Here is a 26486-nt window from a genome sequence, read left to right on the forward strand (position 1 = left end):
CTTCATACAAACCTGCCGTTCGCCTTTCATGCAAATTGGTTCAGTAGTTTAGGCGTGATTGAGTAGCAGACAGACAGACAGACAGACAGACAGACAGACAGACAGAGTTACTTTCGCATTTATAATATTAGTATGGATTATTTTGTTACAATTAAATAAAAAAATAGTATGGTTATAGTGTTAAGTCTAGTTGAAGTTGTGTCAATGTATTTTGAGTTACTCCACTATCGTATTATTATTGCGATATATGCATACTCTATGTGTAATTATAGTACGCGTCATGTAACTTTATATGTCTGAATGTAGCAACAGGCTATGCGAAAATTAACGGTACGAAAGCAGGTCGTTGTTACGTCTCCGTCACACGCACTCCTTATACGTCTACTGTATTTATGTTTCGCGTTCTACACGGTGACTTGTTGCTATATTCAGACACATCAAATTACACGGCGCGTAAGATATTAGTTTCTGCATAATAATGAAACTATAGTCATTAGTCTATCATTAAATAAGGTACAGTAATTTAAAATAAATTACATACAATATTAATATGTAAATAAATAAATAGTTTTAACGTTTAAGCTCCTGTCTCTTTGAATAAGTATTACATAGTTTATCTGATTAAATTTTGACAGTATCATACTTTTGCTTTTTCTTATCGTATGGTTAGTGGTCAACCTAGTGTCAAAGTTGTTAAGACCCGATCAGACGGCTGATCAACTTTGACGCTAGGTTGACCACTAACCATACGATAGGAAGACAAAATAAAAATTATATACCTATTGATTTTGTAATCTTAATTCATATTTAAAATAACAGAAATAGTGCAAAGTTATGTAAATTAGAAAGGCGAACGGCAGGTTTGTATGAAGAATTCGTACAGCTTATGAAATGTCATGTTTAGGTTTACTTCTTGTTTAAATTGGTAGCTAATATGATAGACAAGCTTATTTTAAAATTATTATATTTTTAAAAGTTGGGAGGTAAACGTTATGTCCATTTTAAGAAGCCCCGATAGTTCGCTAAATTGCTCAGTTGCTGTCAAAACCACAATCCAAAACAACAGCAAATTAGCGGATGCGTAGACGTCAGAGTAACAGTGACGTCTCATGAGATTTTCTTTTTCTTTATTTGTTAACAAATGTAAGCCATAGACCAAAAATTATTATTTAAATAAACAAATACTTTCTAATTAATCCGGACTTCTAAAAATAATACTCCCAAATAAAAATAGGTGACTTAATCCCCTAAATAAGTGGTACAAATTCTGTTACGAAACAACACAAACTTTAAGCTGTACGAAATCTGCCGATCTCCTTTGAAATTAAATAAATTATGTAGAGATTTGTTTCTCGTTTTATTTTTTAACTAGAGGCCGCCCGCGACTTCGTCCGCGTGGAAACCCTTCCCGTGTAAATCCCGATCTCTCGGGAACTCCGAGATAAAAAGCCTATGTGTTATTCTGGGTCTTCAGCTACCTACATACCAAATTTCATCGTAATCGGTTCGGTAGTATTTGCGTGAATGAGTAACAAACATCCACACATACATTCTCACAAACTTTCGCATTTATAATATTAGTAGGATTACACTTGTAACCGAAGGTGTAGGCAGAGGTGTAAAATACACACCCACGTTTCGCCATTAACAATGTTTGTCCCATGTAATAGGGGGCGAGTCTATTGCCATATACCGGGCACGTTATGATACTCTGAACAGCTAAGGATCTTAAACCTCATTAATTAATTATTTAGTTTAAATTAATTTGTACTCGGTAATACTAGATGTCAGACTACTGTTAATGACTATCAAAAACAAACATCTTTGCAAATGACGTGCCTTCCGAAACACGGAGGAACTTGATCTGTATATTATGGTCACCCATCCACAGAACAATTTCGGCAAGCGAAGCTTAACTTCAGAGACCGAACCTTGCAGCTGTTGTTACTATACCATGAGCCCCTCTACAGAATTTTAAAGTAATTTTAAAGTTACAATACCTTATTTGTTGTCCAATGTTTCGTATTTGGTCACGGGCTGACTGAGGTGGCTGCTAAGCGTCGTCTCCTCGTAGCGCGAGTTTGTACGCCTACCCTCATTTAGTATTCACTATTGTCAAATTGTTTTTAAATTGCGGGTACTTCAACACACAACACTAACGATGAACACAACACTGCGTTTAGAAGCTAGTCTTTCTTCCAACTATGTTGTAGTCGGCTTCCAGTCTCACCGGATGCAGCTGAATACCAGTACTTTACATGCAGCGACTGTCTATCAGACCTCCACAACACAGTTACTTGAGTTATAACACGATACTAAGTAAGACTGGTTGTCAGACTTTCAAGCTTCTGACTACTGTTAACTTGAGTTTAGACTGGTTATATTATACTATTAAAGATAAATAAAGGTATTTTAAACACATAGATATGGCGACGGGAGATCGGAAAGGCTATAACGCGTGCCCGTCAAAGCGACCGACTGGCAACTAAATATATGGGTAATTTGACAACAGTCAAATCAGCTACTCTTTATGAAATGTCAAAAACACATTTTAGTATAGAAAGATAGTGTAGTGACGTCACTTTCACATTTTCATTGGTATGAAATGAGTGTCTAATAAAATGTTTCAGTCTGTAAATAATAATAATTTCAACGTTAGTTACGAATAAAAAATACTAACTGTTTTGAAAGTTTGACAACCAGTCTTACCGAGGGGTATCGTGTTATAGCCAAAGTAACTGTGTTGTGGAGGTCAGATAGACAGTCGCTCCATGTAAAACACTGGTATATTCAGCTGCATCCGGTGAGACTGGAAGCCGACTCCAACATAGTTGGAAGAAAGGCTAGACTGATAATTTAGGGTAAATAAAATTCATTTGTATGCCACTCGCATAATTTATTCAAAAACAAATACTGTACTTATTTATGATTCATAATTTCATAATAAAAAAACAACATTAAATTAAATTCTACGACTTGTCGCAGTACCGTTACAACTCGACGACAAAAAAATCGCAATGTCGCAAGTCTACACCGCAGGTAATGCTACCGAATAACAACACAAACAAATAAATAAATGCGGTACTAATTGTAATTAAAATAGCGATTAGTCGCACGACTGTACATAATTTAAGATTTTTTTAAATAAATTTATTTCAAATAACAACTCCCGTACTAAGAATTGCTCTTGTGTCGCGGGGACTTTTACAAACATACAAACAACGGACACAAAGTACAACCGGACCCGAAACAATTATTTGCGTATCGCATAAATAATTGTTCCGTGTGGGAATCGAACCCACGACCTCCCGACGCAATGGTAGCGTCGTGGCGACCTTAACCACTGCGCCACGTAAGCAGTTAGAGGAGGAGTTTCTACGTAGCGACTTGTTGCTATATTCCGATCAACAGCGTTATTTAGCACGAGAAATGTCAAAGGCCTTCGGGCGGCTTGAACAACTTTGACACTAGGTTGACCACTAACCATACGATAAGAAGAAGATATATTTAAAGATAATCAAAGTGTTTTACAGTCCTGCGACTAATCGCACACACTAAGTAGCACAACAAACGGGCTATTAAAACCGTTTTATAATTAAAATTAAATTAATAATTTAGCATTATTTCATAATTTATAAATTATTACGTTCTCTATACATTTTTACGTAATAAAAATATGTATTATATACGATTAAAAGTCGTATAGAATGTGTCGAACACATTAGGTCGGGGAAAAGTCTTTTCGCATTATAGTATGTATGAACTTGTAATAAAATCCCTTCAAGAATCACAAATGAGTACACGGTTCATTAGGTTTCTTTCAGTGAGCTCGTGAGGTACCCAAATATCGAGCTTTTTTGTGTAGAGAAAAGATTTTATTACAAGTTCATACATACTATAATGCGAAAAGACTTTTTCCCCGACCTAATATTTACGTCACGTGCATACATAGGTGACAGCCGGTGTATGCGAACCACGAAATAACTTACACAAGAGGAAAGGTCATGTCATACTATTTCATTGAAGATGGCGCCCATAGCCAGTTGCGCTCACCGGTCGGTAAACGATCTGTGGGTTAAGCAACCATTGGCGCGGTCATTCCATAGATGGGTGACCGCATAGTGGTATTTGAACTGGGCGTCTCCGTGCTTCGGAGGGCACGTTAAAAGTCGGTCCCGGTTGTTGTCTACTAAGATAACAGCCGTTAAGCCATGTCAAAAGCCTTCGGGCGGCTTGAACAACTTTGACACTAGGTTGACCACTAACCATACGACAAACAACATTGAAGATGGCTGTCGCCAAACTCAGCCGATGAAAACGCACACTGAAATATGAAAAGGAATAAACGACTTTTACTAAGGTCAATTTGGGTAACTTTGAATCATTTGGGTAACATTGACAGTGGAAAGAACTAGTTTCGATTATTATTTCATATGAAACCAACACAATTGATAAAGGTTAATTTTAGTTTTGCAAACTTTTATCAATTGTGTTACCTAGGTTGACTGTAATTAAAGGAGGAGGCGCCCGTAGCCAGTTGCGCTCACCGGTCGGTAAACGATCTGTGGGTTAAGCAAACCGTGGCGCGGTCATTCCATAGATGGGTGACCGCATAGTGGTATTTGAACAGGGCGTCTCCGTGCTTCGGAGGGCACGTAAAAAGTCGGTCCCGGCTGTTGTCAATTAAGATAACAGTCGTTAAGCCATGTCAAAGGCCTTCGGGCGGCTTGAACAACTTTGACACTAGGTTGACCACTAACCATACGATGAGAAGAAGACTGTAATTAAAATGACCAGCCATATTTCAATGACATTAGAGTCGTATTTTGCAAAACTTTGTGCTTTATGTCGGAATCGTATCTACGTGGTTTCAGTGTCATCTTTTAGGTTAGTATTAGGGTAGGTATAGCTGCACATACTTCATATGGCACGCCACGCCCACATGCCCCTTCCTTTTGTGTTAGTTATTACGTGTGCTGTCTTACAGACATTATGCGACTTTTAATCGCGACTAATCTTGAGTGTGCAGACGACCTATTCTCCTATAGGTGCCTACACTATAGCATTGTCTTACGGGAACGACAAACGCGACGATAAAACGCCAAATAATTTTGTGTCTTTTTAAAACAACTCCCACACTAAGAATTGCTCCTGTGTCGCGGGGACTTTTACAAACATACAAACAACGGACACAAAGTACAACTATTGTGGATAGTATAGTAGTGGATCGCACAAATTATTGTTCCGTGGGGGAATCGAACCCACGACCTCCCGACGTAATGGTAGCAGCACGGCGACCTTAACCACTGCGCCATGGAGGCAGTCATATTTAGAAACTCAAAGCTAAATGACTTGTACAAGGATTTCACGTTCCTAGCCCCCGGTTTCTGAGGGACATTTAGCGGTAGTTTATCTATTCAATAGCGTTTATAATTACTATTTAAATCCTGTTTTATTAGGGTTTCGTGCCCAAGGGGTAAAACGGGACCCTATTACTAAGCTTCCGCTGTCTGTCTGTCTCCAGGCTGTATCTCATAAACCATGATAGCTAGAAAGCTGAAATTTTCACAAATTATATATTTCCGTTGCCGGTACAACAAATACAAAAAAATAAATAATTAACACCCGGTTTCTGAAGTACATTTAGCGGTAGTTTATCTATTCAATCTATTAAAACTCATATAAAGAAACGCTATTGAATAGATAAACTACCGTTAAGTGTACTCAGAAATCGGGGGTAAGGTCGGTCCCCATACAATAAACGAAATCTTTTCGTATTTTGTTGCTCAATATGAATAATTAATGTTTCTATTACAGATGATAGTATATAGCGTGAGTCCAACTCGCACTTGGCCGGTTTTTTTTATATGAGTTGACACGCTATTGAATAGATAAACTACCGCTAAATGTACACAGAAACCGGGGGTAAGGTAATAAAAGATGTCTTATTTCAAATTTTTTGCTCAATATAAATAATTATTGATTATGATTCTATAATTGATGATAGTACCTTCGTGCGTAAGTCCAACTCGCACGGTTTATTTTATATGAGTTTAAACGCTATATATAATTTGTGAAATTTCAGCTTTCTAACTATCACGGTTTATGAGATACAGTCTGGAGACAGACAGACAGCGAAGGCTTAGTAATAGGGACCCGTTTCACCCTTTGGGTACGGAACAATAAAAACGCAATTGAATAAATAAACTACCGCTAAATGTACCTCAGAAACCGGGGGTGAGTCGCGCTACGTCGCATCCGTCGGTCACATAAGACATCAGATCTAATATATCACATGGATATTTACAGCTCTCTATTAATAACTATATTATATTTATTCGGCTTTAAGATTAGTTTAAACTTTCGCTTTGTATTTATATTTAATATTATACGGGAATTAACACGAAAATCTATCAATATTTAAATCATAATTAATATTTCATTTGTAGACCCAGTAGAGTACCTTGGAGAACACCTAATGACATTTGTGAGGTTCCACAACAATGCCTTGAAGGAGACCTAATATTGAAGGCGAGGCCCTAGAAAGAAGCCTTTTGGGGAGCATGTAACTTCTTAGGCATGGTGGCCTGTTTAATGTAGCTATTTTAATTAAAAAGTACACAGAATTATTAATTAACACCTGACCAGGGCAACTTCGCTTGCGTCACATAAGCGAGAATCTATATCTATACTAATATTATAAAGCTGAAGAGTTTGTTTGTTTGAACGCGCTAATCTCAGGAGCTACTGGTCCGATTTCAAAAATTATTTCAGTGTTAGATAGTCCGTTTATCGAGGAAGACTATAGGCTATATATCATCACGCTATGACCAATAGGGGCAGAGAACCATTAAAAAAAAGACAAAAACGGGGAAAATTATGACCCATTGTCTCCTATGTGACGCAAGCAAAGTTGCGCGGGTCAGCTAGTGGGTCATAATTTTCCCCGTTTTTGAAACATTTTTCGTTGCTACTCCGCTCCTAATTTTTGTAGCGTGATGTTATATAGCCTATAGCCTTCCTCAATAAACCGGCTATCTAACAGTAAAATAATTTTTCAATTCGCATCAACAGTTCCTGAGATAAGCGCGTTCAAACAAACTGTACAATTTTATAATATTAGTATAGATGTGGTTTTACAATGATACCCTGGGGTCGACGGTTCGTACCCGAGGCAACACACCAATAACTTTTCCAAGTGATGTGTGTATAAGAAATAATGATCACTTGTTATAATGGTGAAGGAAAACATCGTGATGCAACCTTGCATGTCTGAGAGTTGTTTAGAACAGTTCTTGAAGGTATGCAAAGTCCCCAACCCGCACTTGGTCAGCGTGGTGGACTCAAGGCCTAACCCCTTCCTCATTACGGGAGGAGACCCTTGCCCAGCAGTGGGACAGTAATGGGTTAAATTCATATATTTTTACGTTAATTCCTATATAATATTAAATACATTTTAAATAAATATTGCTTTTGTATACATTTTTATACATTAAAATATTTTTTATTTTATAGGAGAAAGCAAATATACATTTTAATAGTACATTAGGCAGTTTTATTATACAATGCGTAAAATAAATAAAATAATTAAGGGATTGGTAGAATTTTAAGTTATTTTCATATAATTGAAATTATAGTGCGTACAGATTTCCCCGTTTTTGTAACATTTTTTACTGGTACTCTGCTCCTATTAGTCGTAGCGTGATGATATATAGCCTATAGCCTTGATAAATGGGCTATCTAACACTGAAAGAATTTCTCAAATCGGACCAGTAGTTCCTGAGATTAGCGCGTTCAAACAAACAAACTCTTCAGCTTTATAATATTAGTATGGAAGTATGGATAAATAAGGTGAATCTGTACGCACAATAAGAATATTATTTTTATTACTATTTAAGTACTAAATAGGCCTGTATTACTAAATATAGTTAAATGGGGTATTTTTAAGTTAGCCAGGCACATTTTAAAACTCCGGTTAGCTATACACTGGGTTCGAATCTCGGACAGTTTCTTGCTAGAATTATCTATTTATAAATAAAATATGACTGACCCGAAAATCGAATCGCGAACAAAAATAACAAAATTTTTTTTTAATGACTGACTCGAGAATCGAATCTGGAACAAAATTCTGAAACAAAATTTACTATTTCTATGACTGACTCGAAAATCGAATTCCGGACCAAAATTCTGAAATAAAATTAATTATTCATGACATAAAAAAAGGCTTAACCTGGAAATCGAATTTGAGACATTATAATCTTGACATGATAAGTAACTAAGTATGACTTTTCTCTTACCCGAGAATCGAATTGACTACAAAGTAAAATGTACATAAATAATTATTTATTTAATATTTAAAATATAATACAATATTATAGTAATACTGTTTTCTTGATCCTTTTCTATTAAAATTAATAATATAAGGGTATTTAACAAATAAATTAAAATTTATAATATTTCAGTCGGGGAAAAAGTCTTTTCGCATTATAGTATGTATGAACTTGTAATAAAATCTCTTTGGCTTCAAGAATCACAAATGAGTACACGGTTCATTAGGTTTCTTTCAGTGAGCTCGTGAGGTACCTAACTATCGAGCTTTTTTGTGTAGAGAAAAGATTTTATTACAAGTTCATACATACTATAATGCGAAAAGACTTGCCCAGCAGTGGGACAATAACGGGTTAAATTTGTCTCTTTTTAGATTTGATGTCCGTAGTGAAAAGTAATTTTTATTTTATTGAGAGAGACTAATTTTTTACAGTCAAATACCCTTTGAAACAAAATATTAAATTAATATTTTAAAGAATCTGTAGACCATTTTTTAATGTTTGATTGCTGATCAAAATTCTACTCTCAAATTGAGATGAGACCTTTAACCAACAGTAAAACATTTTTATTTCTATTAAAATCTATTTTAGTACTTATATATACATTTTTGTTCAAAACACAATCATCTCATACTGAGAGTAACTACTCTCACGCCGAGAGAAATTGTTTTAACCAGTTTATTTCCTCTCATACTGAGTTTAAACACTGAAAAGAAAACATCTCAAGCCGAATACAATTCTTGTATCTTGCTAAGTCTTGCAACAAGATTTAGCAAGACTCTTGCTACACACATATTCTGGTCATTATTTGTATCACGTATCTCAGGTGATAACTAGTGTACGTCAAATTGATGGTCACTATTCAGTACATTGCTGATTGACGTAACGTGTTAATTACTGTAATCTAAGAAGGAAAATGTACAGCATAGTGACTTTCAAATAGTTGTCAACTGAGATGATAGCCTCCCTGGACGCGTAAATCTGAATATATTATTATGTAGGTAAATGTTCGGGAAAAATACTGTCGAACCGAATATATGTGTAGTAATCGTAATTTAACCTTAAACCGAGTATTAAGTAACTCATCTCACGTCGAGAGAATTTTCTCTCAAACCGAGAGAACTTTCTCACAAGTCGAGAGCATTTTCTCTCAAGCCGAGAGCATTTCCTCTCGAGCCGAGATGACGAAGCCGTGCTCAGATATAACTGACGGGCACGGCGAGGGTGGCGTTGTGTTATTTCAGTAGTTTCTCCTGTTCGTCCGCGCGGTAGAGGTCGCCGTTGCGCTCGGTCCGAGAGAAGGAAGAACGTGTGTGGGGAGACGCTGATACTGGCGGGTGGGGGGATACCTGGGGGGGAAAAAAAATTGTTTACATACATACATACATAATATTATCACGTCTGTAAATTCGAAGCTGTAGGCGGCGAGTACAAATGCAACGACGTTTCGCCGCTAACAATTTTAGTCCCATGTAATAAACGAGCCTATTACAATATACCGAATGACACCATTAACAATATGAGCCTTGCCTCACTAGGACGCCATGGCGGCGTCGCTACGTATCCAAGCAGTTAATACTGAAATGTATGTCACGTAACTCACGTGGCGACGATGTGACAACGTGACATTTCAATATTAACTGCTTGGATACGTAACCAACGACGTCGCCACGGCGTCCTAGTGAGACAGGGCTCTATGTCCGACCTGGGAATCGAATCCTTTTTACAAATTTTTTACGCGTTAACCGAAATTTCGTTCTCTGCGTGTTATGAAGTAAAGAAAGCGTATTTTGGTGACGATCGTAGCGACGTGGATAGCGTCTCAAGTCAAAACAATTTACAGCAAAATCGGTTTATCCAACAATAAGTTATGAGGTAACAATCATGAAACACAGACGAATTGAGAACTTTTTTTACACAATTTAAGAAAAAATACTTGCTATACTAAACTCTATTTCCTTGACCCGTGTGTTGGGCCATTTCTTAACCATTGTTATTCTTCATGGAATGTCATAAAAATCGTATATTTGACACTGAATATGAAAAAGTCTGTGAAGATTAGGGTTGCCATCTTTAAAATTTGGAAAACCGGATAAGACGCGTGAAAACCTCGGATTTTAGAGTCCGAAAGCCGGACATGTCAACAAGAAGAGCAACCGCGACAAGAGGAGTGGGGGAACGGTGAATATACTTGGTTCGTCGGTTGATCGTGGTGTGCGAGCATAGTGCGTGTCTCGCGGGCAGCCCAAATTTTTTTTATTTATTAATTTTTTAAAACCCAGTCTACAAATGAAACCTTCCCCGGACGCTCCCCGGATGCCCTCTAAACTAGGACAAATCCGGGGAAACCCGGACGGATGGCAACCCTAGTGAAGATATTAAAAGACAGAATTATTGACGCTTTTGATAAAGTGGAGACAAATGAGTGTGTTAAGGAAGTGGTAGTATAATAAATATAAGTTTACTGTGTTATTATACAACGTGGTGTAAGCTGTGATTATTTATACGGTGTTTTGTCACTTACAATCAATGTTGTAACTGTATATGAGTGAAGACAAAACACTGTATAACTAATCACAGCTTACACAACGTTTATAAATAATATTGTTAGTTAAAAGTATTACAAACGTTTGTAAAGACCCATGTTTAGTATTAAATATCGTGTAGAATAAAACACAAAAGTGCATTAATATGATTAATATATAAATATAATAAAATAAAAAGTGTCGATTTTGTAGTTCGGGAAAACGAATTTATAAGAACAGAAATAAATTTAACCCATTACTGTCCCACTGCTGGGCAAGGGTCTCCTCCCGTAATGAGTTCACCGTTATAACACATCACTCGGAACAATTATACGTGTTATGCTATTTTGCTATTTATATAACAAAATCGACACTTTAATGGCCAGTTTCGCAGGTTATAAATAAGTGATAGATAACCTATCCAATGGATAATATGACAGCCTAGATAAACTTATGCGGCGTTTAGTCTATATCGCTGATTGTTGGCAGCGCCTCGCATGATCAATTATTGTATCAACCTTATTGTAAATATTTTGGCGATTGAAAAAGAGTGTGTGTGAGTTTGTTGCTAGCTCTTTTCATAAGGCTGTACACTTTCCGAACTAGTGGTAAATTCAGTAAATTTCAGTAATTGGGTAGTTGACTGGGTTAATGAAAAATTATTAAACTTGTACTCGTAAAAGGTTGATCTAAAAGGCTCACGCTATGTAATTTTTTCGTAATTAGTTGAAATTGTAATTATTGTAGACTGAAATATTCTATTAGACACTCATTTGATACCGACGAAAATAAGACACTGTGACGTCATTATGTCGTTCTTCTATACAATAATGTATTTTTGACATTTTATAAAGAGTAGCTGATATTTTGACTGGTAGTCGACTACCCAATTGTAATGACTATCATTAGTAAAAGTCTGAAAAGTTGTCTTAAGTACAGAAAAGTTTTAATTTTCATTTACCAGTCAAAATTGCATCTCATGAGCTATCCAATACTTATTTAGAACTATGAAAATAGCCATTAATAAAGAAAATAAGTGGGTGAAAACAGAAAATAAATGTAACACACATACATACATAGATACAATGTTATATACTAATGTGGTGGCTCTATGTCATCAGAGAATCATGCTGATCGGGTTTCATCGTCTGAATCCTAGGGGAAAGGAATAATAAACATACATACATACATACATATATTTCGTAAAAAAAAAACAAGGACTTTATATGTGTGGAAATATTTCTGGAGGTGAAAAGTATCTTATATGTTAAATCAGGTTATAAACTACCCCTCTTATTCATAAACACACTATAAACCTATTTTAGTTAAATAACTAACTATGTTTTCTCTTTTTCATTTCGCTAAGGAGTGAAAGAAACAAAACTCTTTATAACTTCATATATTTGTATAAATAAGAGGGCAAATCTTCAGTCTTTCTTCCAACTATGTTGGAGTCGGCTTCCAGTCTCACCGGATGCAGCTGAATACCAGTATTGTACATGCAGCGACTGTCTATCAGACCTCCACAACACAGTTACCTGGGTTGTAATATATTTGATTATTTATTTACCTGTCTCGATGGAGTTTTGTGTTCACCGCTTATACTTATATCTTCGTCCACCGATTGCAATAACTGTAAAAGATAAATATTATGAGAAATCTTAAAAATATATATCAGGTCGGGGAAAAAGTCTTTTCGCATTATAGTATGTATGAACTTGTAATAAAATCTTTTCTCTACACAAAAAAGCTCGATATTTGGGTACCTCACGAGCTCACTGAAAGAGTTTCAAACTAAGATGGGACCCGAAATAGCAATAAAATTCTCGTTCTAGCTGATTTTTTTTTTCGTCAGGAAAATGCATTACTACATATCCCGCTCCAGGGAGGAAGCGGGGGTCTGTCGGGCTCTCCCGCCGGCTAGACGTTCCGGCTTTATAGGGCATACCGACTAAAAACCTGACGGTGTTCCTTCAACAGTCACCATAATGTGGCCAGGACGCGGTACCTCCAATTGGATACTCCGCGTCCCAGCCGGAGCTGATAAGACCCTGGAAAATTGAGATAAATGACTCTAACAGGGAGAGCTGACTCGTGTATCAGTCGCGCCTAGTCTCAATGCTCTCGTTTTGAGAGTAGACCCTAGCCAAGCTATCTAGCTACTATCAATCGGAAATGAGACCCTAGCTTAGTGTCTTAATGACCCCCAATTTGAGAGAAGACCCTAGACATAGGTCTGAATTCATCTCAAATTGAGAGAAGACCCTAGCTAATCAATCTAAATTACATTCAAATTGAGATACAAAAGGGAGTGTAGGGTCTAAATCCTCGAAAACTAGGTGAAAAACTCTTGTTTTCGTCTCAAACTGAGATGGGATCCTATATAAGTGTCTTTAATGCTCTCGTTTTGAGTGTAGACCCTAACTAAGTGTCTTAATTACTCCCAAATTGAAAGTGGACCCTAGCGAATCTACTAAGTTGCTCTCAAACTGAGCCAAGACCCTTGCCTAGGGTCTAAAATCCTCTCAAACTAAGAGTAGACCCTAGCTCAGTATCACAAATACATATAAACCGTGTTCTAAGTAGCGTGGTGCGTCAGTCGCGCCTCGTCTCCAGCAAGTGTATAATCTTGGCGAGCTGCAGCAGCACGAGCTCGTGGCCGTCCTCCCTGCGCTCGCACTCCGCCGGAGACAGCGGAGACAGCCCCGGAGACACCGCGTGCAGGGACACCAGAGACGTGTCCGTGTGAACGTCGTCTTATAGCTCGCGTACAACACCCTAGATGAGTGTCTTTACTGCTCTCGTAGTGAGGATAGACCCTAGACACGTGTCTTTTTGTCTTCAAACTAAGAAGAGACCCCAGCTAAGTGTCTTAAATGCTCTCGTTTTGGGAGTAGACCCTAGCTTAGTGTCGTAATTACTCTCAAATTGAGAGAAGACCCCAGCTAAGTGTCTTAAATGCTCTCAAACTGAGCTAAGACCCTTGTCTAGGGTCTAAAATCCTCTCATTATGAGAGTAGACCCTAGTTAAGTGACATAAACACGTATAAACCGTGTTCTAAGTAGTGTGGTGCGTCAGTCGCGCCTCGTCTCCAGCAAGTGTATAATCTTGGCGAGCTGCAGCAGCACGAGCTCGTGGCCGTCCTCCCTGCGCTCGCACTCCGCCGGAGACAGCGGAGACAGCCCCGGAGACACCGCGTGCAGGGACACCAGGGACGTGTCCGTGTGGAACGTCGTCTTATAGCTCGCGTACACACAACACCCTAGATGAGTGTCTTTACTGCTCTCAAAGTAAGAGGAGACCCCAGCTAAGTGTCTTAAATGCTCTCGTTTTGGGAGTAGACCCTAGCCAAGCTATCTAGCTACTACCAATCGGAGATGAGACCCCAGCCGAGTGTCTTTAATGCTCTCGTTTTGAGGGTAGACCCTAGATAAGTGTCTTAATGACTCCCAAACTGAGAGAACACCCTAGCGAATGTACTTAGTTGCTCTCAAACTGAGCTAAGACCCTTGTCTAGGGTCTGAACTCACCCCAAACTGAGAGAAGACCCTAGCAAATCTACTAAATTCCTCTCATAATCAGACTAGACCCTAGTTAAGTGACATAACTGCGTATAAACCGTGTTCTAAGTGGTGTGGTGCGTCAGTCGCGCCTCGTCTCCAGCAAGTGTATGATCTTGGCGAGCTGCAGCAGCACGAGCTCGTGGCCGTCCTCCCTGCGCTCGCACTCCGCCGGAGACAGCGGAGACAGCCCCGGAGACACCGCGTGCAGGGACACCAGGGACGTGTCCGTGTGGAACGTCGTCTTATAGCTCGCGTACACACAACACCCTAGATGAGTGTCTTTACTGCTCTCAAAGTAAGAGGAGACCCCAGCTAAGTGTCTTAAATGCTCTCGTTTTGGGAGTAGACCCTAGCCAAGCTATCTAGCTACTACCAATCGGAGATGAGACCCCAGCCGAGTGTCTTTAATGCTCTCGTTTTGAGGGTAGACCCTAGATAAGTGTCTTAATGACTCCCAAACTGAGAGAACACCCTAGCGAATGTACTTAGTTGCTCTCAAACTGAGCTAAGACCCTTGTCTAGGGTCTGAACTCACCCCAAACTGAGAGAAGACCCTAGCAAATCTACTAAATTCCTCTCATAATCAGACTAGACCCTAGTTAAGTGACATAACTGCGTATAAACCGTGTTCTAAGTGGTGTGGTGCGTCAGTCGCGCCTCGTCTCCAGCAAGTGTATGATCTTGGCGAGCTGCAGCAGCACGAGCTCGTGGCCGTCCTCCCTGCGCTCGCACTCCGCCGGAGACAGCGGAGACAGCCCCGGAGACACCGCGTGCAGGGACACCAGGGACGTGTCCGTGTGGAACGTCGTCTTTTTGCGTTTCGTATGATCTGGTTCTATAAGGATAGGAAGGGTACAAGGGATATAAGGATAGGTAGGGTTAGATTGAATAGCAAACTGTTTGTGGCGGATTGTTTGCTAGGCAAATAGTTTGCAACAAACTGACAGCAAGAAAAAAAGGATGTGGTAGTTCGTTTTGATAGGATAATGGTTTGCAACGGAATGTTTTCTAGACTTATAATTTAAAATTGGACTGTTATAACGCAAATAACTCTGCATATGGTTAACTTAACTTTTGTTTACTAGGCTAAATACATGTGCAAAACTATTTACTAGGTTATTTGTTTGCCACAGACGGCATGGCAAGCAAATAGATTACAACAGTTTTCTTGGGAGGCACATAATTTGCAGCAGTTTGGTTGCTAGGCTAAAAGTTTTTAACAAATTCTACACTACTCTAGTAGTCTTGAGAAAACAGTTTGCTAAGCTAATAATTTGCTCCAAATTGTATGTCTAGCAAACTATTCGTGGCGTTAAACTGACAGACATACATAAAAACTCAAAATTACCTACATTTAATAAAAAAATACAACTAACCATTTAACTTAGAATCATCAACACACTTATTCAAGCTAGAAAAGTTCCAGAAATTATTCTTTATACATTCGGCACAATTGTTGGCGTCGTCTTGGCTCAAATGTTTGTTCAAATCGCTATTGTATTTCCCTTTGAGGTCGTAGTTGGCCCAATACTTGGCCGTGTCGCACGCATTGGCCAATGATTTGGAAGGGCCAGTTCTTGTCATATCGTTGTAGGATTTCGTTGAGATACCTAATAGTAAATAGGGTTTATAACATCACTACTAAAGGTGTTGGCTACATCTTGAAATAATTTATTATACAATTTACTACATTAATATCTACATAAAAACACTTTTTTTTAACTGTCTCACTGCAGGGCAAGGGTCTCCTCCCAGACAAGGGGGAGGGGTTAGGCCTTGAGTCCACCACGCTGGCTAAGTGCGCGTTGGGAACTTTGCATGCCCTCAATAAAAGTATTAAACAAATTTTAGGCATACAAGGTTTCCTCACGATGTTTTCCTTCACCGTTATAACAAGTGATAATTATTTCTAATACACACATCACTTGGAAAAGTCATTGGTGTGTGCCTCGGGTTCGAACCTTTGACCAATCGCGTGGGAGACGGAAGTTGAACCATTCGGCTATATCTATTCATTTGTGTATTAATAAATATTATATACTAGAGACCGCCCGCGACTTCGTCCGCGTGGAAACCCTTCCCGTGTAAATCCCTCGGGATCTCCGGGATAAAAAATAGCCTATGTGTTATTCTATGTCTTCAGCTACCTACACACCAAATTTCATCGTAATCCGTTCAGTAGTATTTGCGTGAAAGAGTAACAAACATACATACATTCTCACAAACTTTCGCATTTATAATATTAGTAGGATTTTCATTAGTATTACCAAGTTTATGCCTAGTATCACAGTGCGACCAGTGAGCGCAGTTAGGTTTATTTGAGTGCTTGTAAATCCAAATCCCTCAGGAACTCCGGGATAAAAAGTACCCTATATGTTATTCTAGGTCTTCAGGTACCTACACACCAAATATCATCTTAATCGCTTCAGTAGTATTTGCGTGAAAGAGTAACAAACATACATACATTCTCACAAACTTTCGCATCTATACTAATATTATAAAGCTGAAGAGTTTGTTTGTTTGTTTGAACGCGCTAATCTCAGGAACTACTGGTCCGATTTAAAAAATTCTTTCAGTGTTAGATAGCCTATTTATTGAGGAAGGTTATAGGCTATATATCATCACGCTACGACCAATAGGAGCAGAGTACCAGTAAAAAATGTTACAAAAACGGGGAAAATTATGGCCTATTCTCTTTTATGTGACGCAAGCGAAGTTGCGCGGGTCAGCTAGTTTATAATATTAGTAGTATTTTTATTAGTATTACCCAGTTTATGCCTAGTATCGCAATGCGACCAGTGAGCGCAGTTGGGTTTATTTGAGTGCTTGTCTGAGTACGCGTCTAGTCTCTCTGAGGACTCCATGTTTTGAGTCTGCATTAATTCTATTAGGTTAAGACGGGATGCCAGCTGTAATAAAATAAAAGAAGATGACTATCCAGTTTTTTATTGACTATCTTTAAATGTTGTTGACTATTCAACTATTTTGTCGACTATCTACTATAGTATCCAGTGATTTTGTGGATTAGCTAAAAAATTTAATGACTATCTAATTACTGTATTGACTATATAGTGAATTTTATGACTATATAGGATAATTATCGACTATCCAAGGACTTTATCAACTTAGTTGAACATTAGATCGAAACGTACATACGATTCTACACTAACTACATAATTTAATAGTATTAATATGGCTTTATTTTACTATCCTTACGGATTATAAGACTGATATTATACGGGTATATAAGCTTAAATACATTAACGTATACAACTATACATTCTTTAAAATAAAAACATCTTAAGTCCATAGTTATTTAGTACAAAATTAAACCTTATTTACATGAGAGGTAGATCCAAAATCGTCTGTATTCCTCGTAGAGCCAGTGCTAGCTGATTTAGCTAACAGTTTCTTAGATATCATTGAAATAGGAATATTATTTGTGGAATTACATAGATTCTGGAATGGAATGGAATCGGAATTAGGCATGAATTTGGATAGGTATCGCTTGAAACCATTAGAACCAACGTACTACCAGTAGGTTTAATGCTATTCGATTCGGATGGCTTAACTACTGTTACCTTTGGCATGCAGATCCTCAGCTCCAATACCACTATGCGGTCACCCATCTACTTCAACTATATACTACTATCCGCGCTAAGGTTGCTTGACTCATCGTTTATGACCGGTGACGGCTTTCAGAGACTTTCATGCTTCTGACTACTGGTAACGACTGTTAAAGATCTTCAAAAACGACAGCCGGGGCCCACAATTTAACGTGCCTTCCAAAACACGGAGGAACTCGATATGGGAGGACTGACGGCTTTACGTTCTCTCCGAGGCACGGAGGTCTAAGACCTCAACTTCCTAACTCCGGACAATTTATAAAAAAATCTTAACAGAAAATCTCAGAAAAGACTTTTTGGCCCAACCGAGGATCCGAATCCGAGACCTCTCGTACGGCAGTCGCATACACTTACTGACCGCGCCACTAAGGTCACACGTCGATAGAGGACATGCCACTATATGGTCACCCATCTATTTCAATTTCTAAAAAATTCTTAACAGAAAATCTTAGAAAATACTTTTTGCCCCGACCCAGGACTCGAAGCCGAGTCCTCTTGCACGGCAGTCGCATACACTTACTGACCGCGCCACTGAGGTCATACGTCGCTAGACGTCATACCACTATAAGGTCACCCATCTATTTCAATTTCTAAAAATTTCTTAACAGAAAATCTCATAAAAGACTTTTTGGCCCGACCCAGGATTCGAATCCGAGACCTCTCGCACGGCGGTCGCATACACTTACTGACCGCGCCACTAAGGTCATATGTCGATAGAGGACATGCCACTATATGGTCACCATATAGTGGCATGTCCTCTATCGAGGCCATCAGGCCATCTATTTCAATTTCTAAAAATTTCTTAACAGAAAATCTCAGAAAAGTCTTTTTGGCCCGACCCAGGATTCGAATCCGAGACACACAGCATACATTACCGACCGCGCCACTAAGGTCATACTTCGATAGACAACATACCTCTATACGGTCACCCATCTATATACAATCCGCGCTAATGTTGCTTGACGTTCCGGGTAAAGACTTACCTTATCAACTTCAGTATCGAACTGCTCGTTCGTAGCGCCTTTAGATAACGCGCCCTTTTCCATTAGGGTCGCGCGTTTGGCAGCTAAGTATAGTGATCTATGAACAAAAGAAAAAGTCTATTAAACAGGTCTAGTAGGTACCTAATAAAAAATATTAATAATTTTGGCCGCAAATAAATTGCAGCAAACTTTTTCCGTAACTAGCTGCAAACTATAAGCCTAACGAATGGTTTGTCACATGGTATGTATTAAGCATAGTAGTTGCAAGATATAATTCGCCCAGTATAAAGCTTGCTACAATCTATGTGGTAGGTTTTACACCATCAGCAGATTGACTTTGGCAAACAATTTGCTGAATATGGAGTTAGTTACTTTAGCCCCCTTTACACACACGTTCTATCGCGCACTAGCTGACCCGTGCAACTTCGCTTGCGTCACATAAGAGAGAATGGGTCAATATTTTCACCGTTTTTTGTAACATTTTTTATTGCTACTCTGCTCCTATTGGTCGTACCGTGATGATATATAGCCTATAACCTTCCTGGATAAATGGACTATCTAACACTGAAAGAATTTTTCAAATCGGACCAGTAGTTCCTGAGATTAGCGCTTTCAAACAAACAAACTCCTCAGCTTTATAATATTAAGTATAGATAGTATAGATTATAATATTAGTATAGATGAAACAACAATCGCGCGTGAAAGAGCATGGGTGTAAAGGGTGTGTAAGAGGAAAAGAAAGACCATGCACCGCACTCATCTGTCATGCCCGTGAAGAAAATCTTTCACAGACTTTTGACGCTTATAAGAATGTTCGATAGAGCGGGTGCGTAAAGGCGGTTGTTACCTTTTAACAGTGAGGTAGAATAGCTCAGTGATCGCTCTGACGGAGTAGTCAGGTACGAACGTGTGTCGCAGCATCGAGTCCATGTTGATGTTCTGTAGAGAGCCCATCGCTGATGGTGTAGGGGACTCCGCTGTGTGGGACAAAGATAAACACTACATTAGCAAAAATATGTGGTCAATGTAATAACCGTAGCGCCGCGTGTGGTTCCAATCACACCCGGGACTAATCTTTGTGTGATGAGCACGAGTATCTGTTCTGAGCCTGGTTGTTAATTTATCTATATAACTATGTATTTATAAGTATGTTTATCAGTTATTTGGTTACAATACAAGCTCTGCTTAGTTCGCACGCCGAAGTAGGTGAAGGGCCCCGCCTCGAACACGAGGTTCTCGCGCCCCACCGTCACCTCCACGCGCCCCTCCAGGATCAGCACGAAGTAGTCCACCTGACCACCACATACATACATACATACATGAGTACATACCGAGCCCCACGTTCTGCGTGAGCGCCTGCACGCCGAAGTAGGTGAAGGGCCCCGCCTCGAACACGAGGTTCTCGCGCCCCACCGTCACCTCCACGCGCCCCTCCAGGATCAGCACGAAGTAGTCCACCTGACCACCACATACATACATACATACATGAGTACATACCGAGCCCCACGTTCTGCGTGAGCGCCTGCACGCCGAAGTAGGTGAAGGGCCCCGCCTCGAACACGAGGTTCTCGCGCCCCACCGTCACCTCCACGCGCCCCTCCAGGATCAGCACGAAGTAGTCCACCTGACCACCACATACATACATACATACATGAGTACATACCGAGCCCCACGTTCTGCGTGAGCGCCTGCACGCCGAAGTAGGTGAAGGGCCCCGCCTCGAACACGAGGTTCTCGCGCCCCACCGTCACCTCCACGCGCCCCTCCAGGATCAGCACGAAGTAGTCCACCTGACCACCACATACATACATACATTAATATACAGGGTGTCCCAAAACTCAACGATAATCTGAGACCGGATGAAAGGCCAAGTTATACCAGTTCTAGGAAAAATAAACAAAAAATCCATATCATATAGTTCAGCAATAATAGACATTTTTCAAAAAATTTGAAATTCGACACCCTTGGTCGCATTTTCAAGTGGCTCGAATACAGGCTCTGCAACGCCTTACAAAAGACCTTTTCACCAGTCAAGTAAAATTTCTTGCATTTATTTCTTCTGACACTGTGTCAATTTTCTGGCGAAGTTCTGATAGATTTTGCATTGATTTCGAATGGACTTTTTTTTTATGCATTCCCAGTCAAAAATATTTACTGGATTTTGATCGGGGGAACGAGAAAGTCATAAGATTGAACTACTGCTTTCGATCCATCTGCGAGGACACTCTTCGTTCAAATAAAAATAACATTTTTAATGGAAAGAAAAGTGGCAAGTGTTGCACCATTTTGAAATCTTGATTAAATGCGCCAACTTTTGATATAACTTGCCAAGGGTAGTGTCGTACTTTTTTTTTTTTTTTTTTTTTTCAATATGAAGCGTCAAAGTTAACTAACGATATTTTTGAAAACCATGACTCACTAAAACTTACCTTTTTTTTATGTGTGTTTTACAATTAATAGCATATTTATTGAAGATCACAAAATTTAAAAAAAACACAGTGAAATTGTGACATTGGTGGTCACAGGACTTGAAAATGCGACCAAGGGTGTGGAATTTCAAATTTTTTGAAAAATGTCTATTATTGCTGAACTATATGATATGGATTTTTTGTTTATTTTTCCTAGAAGTGGTATAACTTGGCCTTTCATCCGGTCTCAGATTATCGTTGAGTTTTGGGACACCCTGGATATGTATACTAGCTGACCCGCTCAACTTCGCTTGCGTCACATAAGAGAGAATGGGTCATAATTATCCCCGTTTAGCGCTGAGATTAGCGCGTTCAAACAAACAAACAAACTCTTCAGCTTTATAATATTAGTATAGATTAGGTCGGGGAAAAAGTCTTTTCGCATTATAGTATGTATGAACTTGTAATAAAATCTCTTTGCCTTCAAGATTCACAAATGAGTACACGGTTCATTAGGTTTCTTTCAGTGAGCTCGTGAGGTACACAAATGTCGAGCTTTTTGTGTAGAGAAATGATTTTATTAATTCCCCGTGTAAATCCGGGATAAAAACCTATGTGTTGCTCTGAGTCTTCAGCTACCTACGTACCAAATGTAATCGTAATCGATTCAGCTATATTTGCGTGAAAGAGTAACAAACATCCATACATACATACTCACAAACTTTCGCGTTTATAATACTAGTAGGTTGTGACTCACCGGTTTCCCCTGTTGGAAGACATAAGTAGTGGGGTCCTTCTTGGTCTTGCCTTTGAGCTTGATGTGGTGTATCACGTCCTGACGCAGCAGACGACGGAGCACCGTCTCCGATACTGTGTCCGGACGGAATGCGTCCACACCTGGGTTACAAAGAAAAATACAATATGTTAAAATATAAATATCATTGGACAACTCACACACGGTTATTTGATTCCAAAGTTAGCAGAGCTTGTACTGTAACCAAATAACTGATTAAAATACTTATATACTTCTAAATACATCCTTATATAGATAAATTGTCAACCAGACTCAGAACAAATAGTCGTGTTCATCACACAAAGATTTGTCCCTGGTGGGATTCGATCCCGCCACACGCGGAGCTACGGTTATCACGGCGAGGTGACCACATTAATCACTGCGCCAAACGTGCAGTTCATAGTAATGCAGTGATAGCCGAGTGGTTTAAGTTGGCTCCTCCCAGTGAACGGGCACAGGTTCGAATCCGAGGCAGCACACCAATGACTTTTCCAAGTGATGTGTGTATTAGAAATAATGATCACTTGTTATAACGGTGAAGGAAAACATCGTGATGCAACAACAGTTAAATATAGACTCAAGGCCTAACACCTGCCCCTCGTTTGTAAATTTTGTTCAATATAGACTTCCAAAAGATGGGCAGGGGTCTCTCGTGTAAGAGACGTTCGTGGAAGGAGACCCTTGCAGTGGGACAGTAAAGGGTTTAAATAAAAAATGAAATTAGAAGAGTAGTTGACGGCTAGTCAAATCAGCAAATCTCAATGTCAAAAATATATTTTAGTATGGAAGTACAATAGTGAAGCGGTCGTTAGTGTATGCGACTGCCGCCGAAAGGTCTCAGGTTCGAATTGTTTGTTGGGCCAAAAAAGGTATTATCTGAAAATTGTTGTTATACACTTCTTATAGATCTCTCATTGATCGTGTCAGTTATTCGTCACACCGCACTATGAGAGTGATATAATAGAGAGCGTAACTGTTTATACACACACTGTCAACAAAGATCCGCACCGTTGGCCGCCGTAGCCAAATATCAGTTAGAAGCACATTTTATTTAATACTTACTGGTACTCAAAAACTGGAAGGTAGCGAGTGTCAATTGTGGTGATATATGTATGCGCTGATTCTCGTGTCTCTCAGCGAACGCGGTGAAGTCTTGCAGTTTGTTCGACGGCTTGTTCCGCCGACGTTTCGTACGGTTGTCCACTGTTGGGTAAAGATGATGGCGTTAGTTTCACATATTTTATAATAATTGTATTTGAAAATTTACTTTTTATGGGTTTTGTACCTTGAAATATTATTTTTTAATACTAGAAGGCTAGCTACCTTGAGTGATATGTTAGAAAGGTCGACGACCTTAACGTACAGGTGCATCTTTTGTCACACAGGTAAGTGACCCCAACACAAAGGTCAATGACCCTGACGCAAAGGTCAATGACCTTAACTCAAAGGTCAATGGCCTTAACTCAGAGGTCAATGGCCTTAACTCAGAGGTCAATTGCCTTAACTAAGAGGTCAATGACCTTAATTCAAAGTCAACTTTAGACACAAAAGGTCATTTACCTTAGCTTTCTTAATCTTTGACCTCTATTAATGTGACCTTAACCTTTACAAAAGTGACCTAGACCCTTAGAAACATAACTTAGACCTAATAGGTAGTGTTTTACTTACAGAATACATCAGTTTCATCAACAATCTCAGCCTGTATCATCTCTTCAATGACGTCTTCTAGAGTGACCAGGCCTATGGTCTCGTAGAAGGGGTCGCCTTCACCCTCGTTGTTGATGCGGTGGACGAACGCCATGTGACCTTTGTGACCTGGAGAAGATAAACAGAGCACCGGTGACATAAGTGAGTTGAAAACCAGTCAGTTTCTTCATCAAAAGTAACAGCCAAAGTATAGGGGTAAAGTAAAATAACAGTCAAATTTGTTTCTTCACGATTTTACTAATCTTTATATATATAATTATTCTGTAAGTGTGTATGTCACTGAACTTCTCTTAAACGACTGGACCGATTTTGATGAAATTTTTTGTGTGTGTTCAAGGGGATCTGAGAATGGTTAAGATTCACAATTTTGTCAGCTGGACAATGTTTTTTTATTTAATTTTTATGGCAAAACAACGTTTGCCGGGTCAGCTAGTAGTTTTATATAGAAGCAGAATTGGCTTTACTTTATATCAAGTAAAAATTAATGGTTTTAGCAATTTAATTACTTTTGATATGTATAAAGAAACTGGCCGATAATCCCCTTTATTTAATAAAGGGGATTATAGGCTTTGCATTTTATTTTTAACCTCCGACGCAAAAAGAGAAGTGTTATAAGTTTGACGTGTCTGTCTGTCTGTGCATCATAACTCTCGAACGGATACAGCGATTTCAATTTAGCTTTTTTGTATAAAAGGTGACTTGTGTGAGAGTGTTCTTAGACATGTTTGATGGAAATCGGTTGAGCCGTCACAAAATTGTAGAGGTTGAAAGTGGGGAGATTAACCGAATGTCTGCAAATACACTCGGATGGGGTCCCAAATAGCTTTGTATGATGAGAAAGTTGGTGATGGGAAAATTCTGTTCAGTTTATTACAATAGCAATTTTCGTTCGAAAAAAATAAGTTTAGTGGGAGTCTTTACATACCTTCTTTAAACTGTTTAAACATGACATCTAACGTGACATCCTCAAAGACGAAGTTGCAAGGGTTCTGGTAGTACTGGCAGAGAGTGCGCAGCGGCGTGTTGTCGTCCGGGTCCACGAACGCCAGGTCCTTGATGAACAGCACCGTCACTATGTTGGTGCGACTGCCTTCGTACACCGGGATACGGGAGTAACCTGCAAAAAGAAAATTCTTCAAGATTGTGCCTTGAAATTAGGCAGGGAACTCCCGGCTGGGACGCGGAGTATCCATTTGGAGGTACCGCGTCCTGGCCACTTTATGGTGACTGTTGAAGGAACACCGTCAGGTTTTTAGTCGGTATGCCCAAATTTATGCCGGGACTTAGCGGGCAGGAGAGCCCGACAGACCCCCGTTTCCTCCCTGGAGCGGGACATGCAGTAATGCATTATCCTAAAGAAAAAAAAAAAGGTACCTATACTCGGGCCATTTCAAACGTGCGATTGTTCGCACCGCCAGTTTCTGAGTTACATTTAGCGGTAGTTTATCTATTCAATGGTGTTTAAATTCATATAAAAAAACGCTATTATAGATAAAGTACCGTACCTCAGAAACCGGGGGTAAGTGTTGTCATTTTATCGGAGTCTCTCACTCACTACACATTTTCACATTTGTTTAAGTATTTTTTTTGGTTATGGCGTAGTTCGCACGTTTATAACGGCCTGATTATATGAGTTAATCACGTTTCGTCATTAACAATGTTCCCATGTAATAGGGGGCGAGTATATTGCCGTATACCGGGCACGTAACCAAACTGCGAATTAGAACTAATATTAATGAAACTGGTGATTCTCGTGAGACTCGAGACCATAGAGACAGTTCTATTCAGTGGCATACATCATAAAAAAGGCAATACATATAAACCTAGCCTTTCTTCTAACTATGTTGGAGTCGGCTTCCAGTCTCACCGGATGCAGCTGAATACCAGTATTTTACATGCAGCGACTGCCTATCTGACCTCCACAACACAGTTACCTGGATTATAACACGATACCCCTCGGTAAGACTGGTTGTCAGACTAACCTTTTACGAGTACGGTGGCTCGATTCTCTACTACTATCGACTACCGACAACCGGCTAGCTATCGACATTTGACATTTAGAATGTGCTGCCAAAATGTTTCCTACGACACTCGTCAGAGGCGCTGATCAGATTTTCATACAAAATTTCTCGATGACAGTTCGGTTGTCGGTAGTCAATAGTAGTAGAGAAACGAGCTACAGGTTTAATTATTCTTGTTAACCCAGTTAACTATCATATTGGCTGTATTATAAAATCTATCTATCGAAGACCGTAGCTAAAGTATTATCTATGTATCTATTGTAAGGCGCCTCAATTATCTTGTCTAGTTTAAATCGTAGTTTAACAAGATCCTAATCTGAGTTTACCTTGAAATAAACAGTGTATTTATGATAATGTACTACTAAGTAGTTCTATTATAAATTAGCTCCGGTATTGTTCTGTCAAAAACAAGATTATTTGTTTGTATATTTATCACTAGCTGACCCGCGCAACTTCGCTTGCGTCACATCTATACTAATATTATAAAGCTGAAGAGTTTGTTTGTTTGTTTGTTTGAACGCGCTAATCTCAG

General features: G+C 39.2%; 1 protein-coding gene across 2 annotated transcripts in view; it reads right to left on the bottom strand.

Annotated features, from left to right (window-relative positions):
• Positions 1 to 2881: 2881 nt before the first annotated feature.
• LOC142985086 (unextended protein-like) overlaps positions 2882 to 26486 on the bottom strand; it is a 46963-nt gene continuing 23358 nt past the window's right edge. Inside the window, exons 7-15 of one of the 2 annotated variants that reach the window (XM_076133040.1) lie at positions 24859 to 25050; positions 23895 to 24041; positions 23289 to 23429; positions 22191 to 22330; positions 20689 to 20815; positions 19873 to 20002; positions 19026 to 19122; positions 12423 to 12485; positions 2882 to 9676 (exon numbers count right to left, since the gene is read on the bottom strand). In XM_076133040.1, coding sequence (XP_075989155.1) covers positions 9563 to 9676; positions 12423 to 12485; positions 19026 to 19122; positions 19873 to 20002; positions 20689 to 20815; positions 22191 to 22330; positions 23289 to 23429; positions 23895 to 24041; positions 24859 to 25050 — 1151 coding nt within the window. In that variant the 3' untranslated portion in view covers positions 2882 to 9562. Of the gene's footprint in view, positions 9677 to 12422; positions 12486 to 19025; positions 19123 to 19872; positions 20003 to 20356; positions 20816 to 22190; positions 22331 to 23288; positions 23430 to 23894; positions 24042 to 24858; positions 25051 to 26486 lie in introns of those variants that run through there. The other variant, XR_012960181.1, reaches the window with a different exon arrangement.

This window comes from Anticarsia gemmatalis, chromosome 29, assembly GCF_050436995.1.
Source record: "Anticarsia gemmatalis isolate Benzon Research Colony breed Stoneville strain chromosome 29, ilAntGemm2 primary, whole genome shotgun sequence".
In the NCBI taxonomy this organism is placed as follows: domain Eukaryota; kingdom Metazoa; phylum Arthropoda; class Insecta; order Lepidoptera; family Erebidae; genus Anticarsia; species Anticarsia gemmatalis.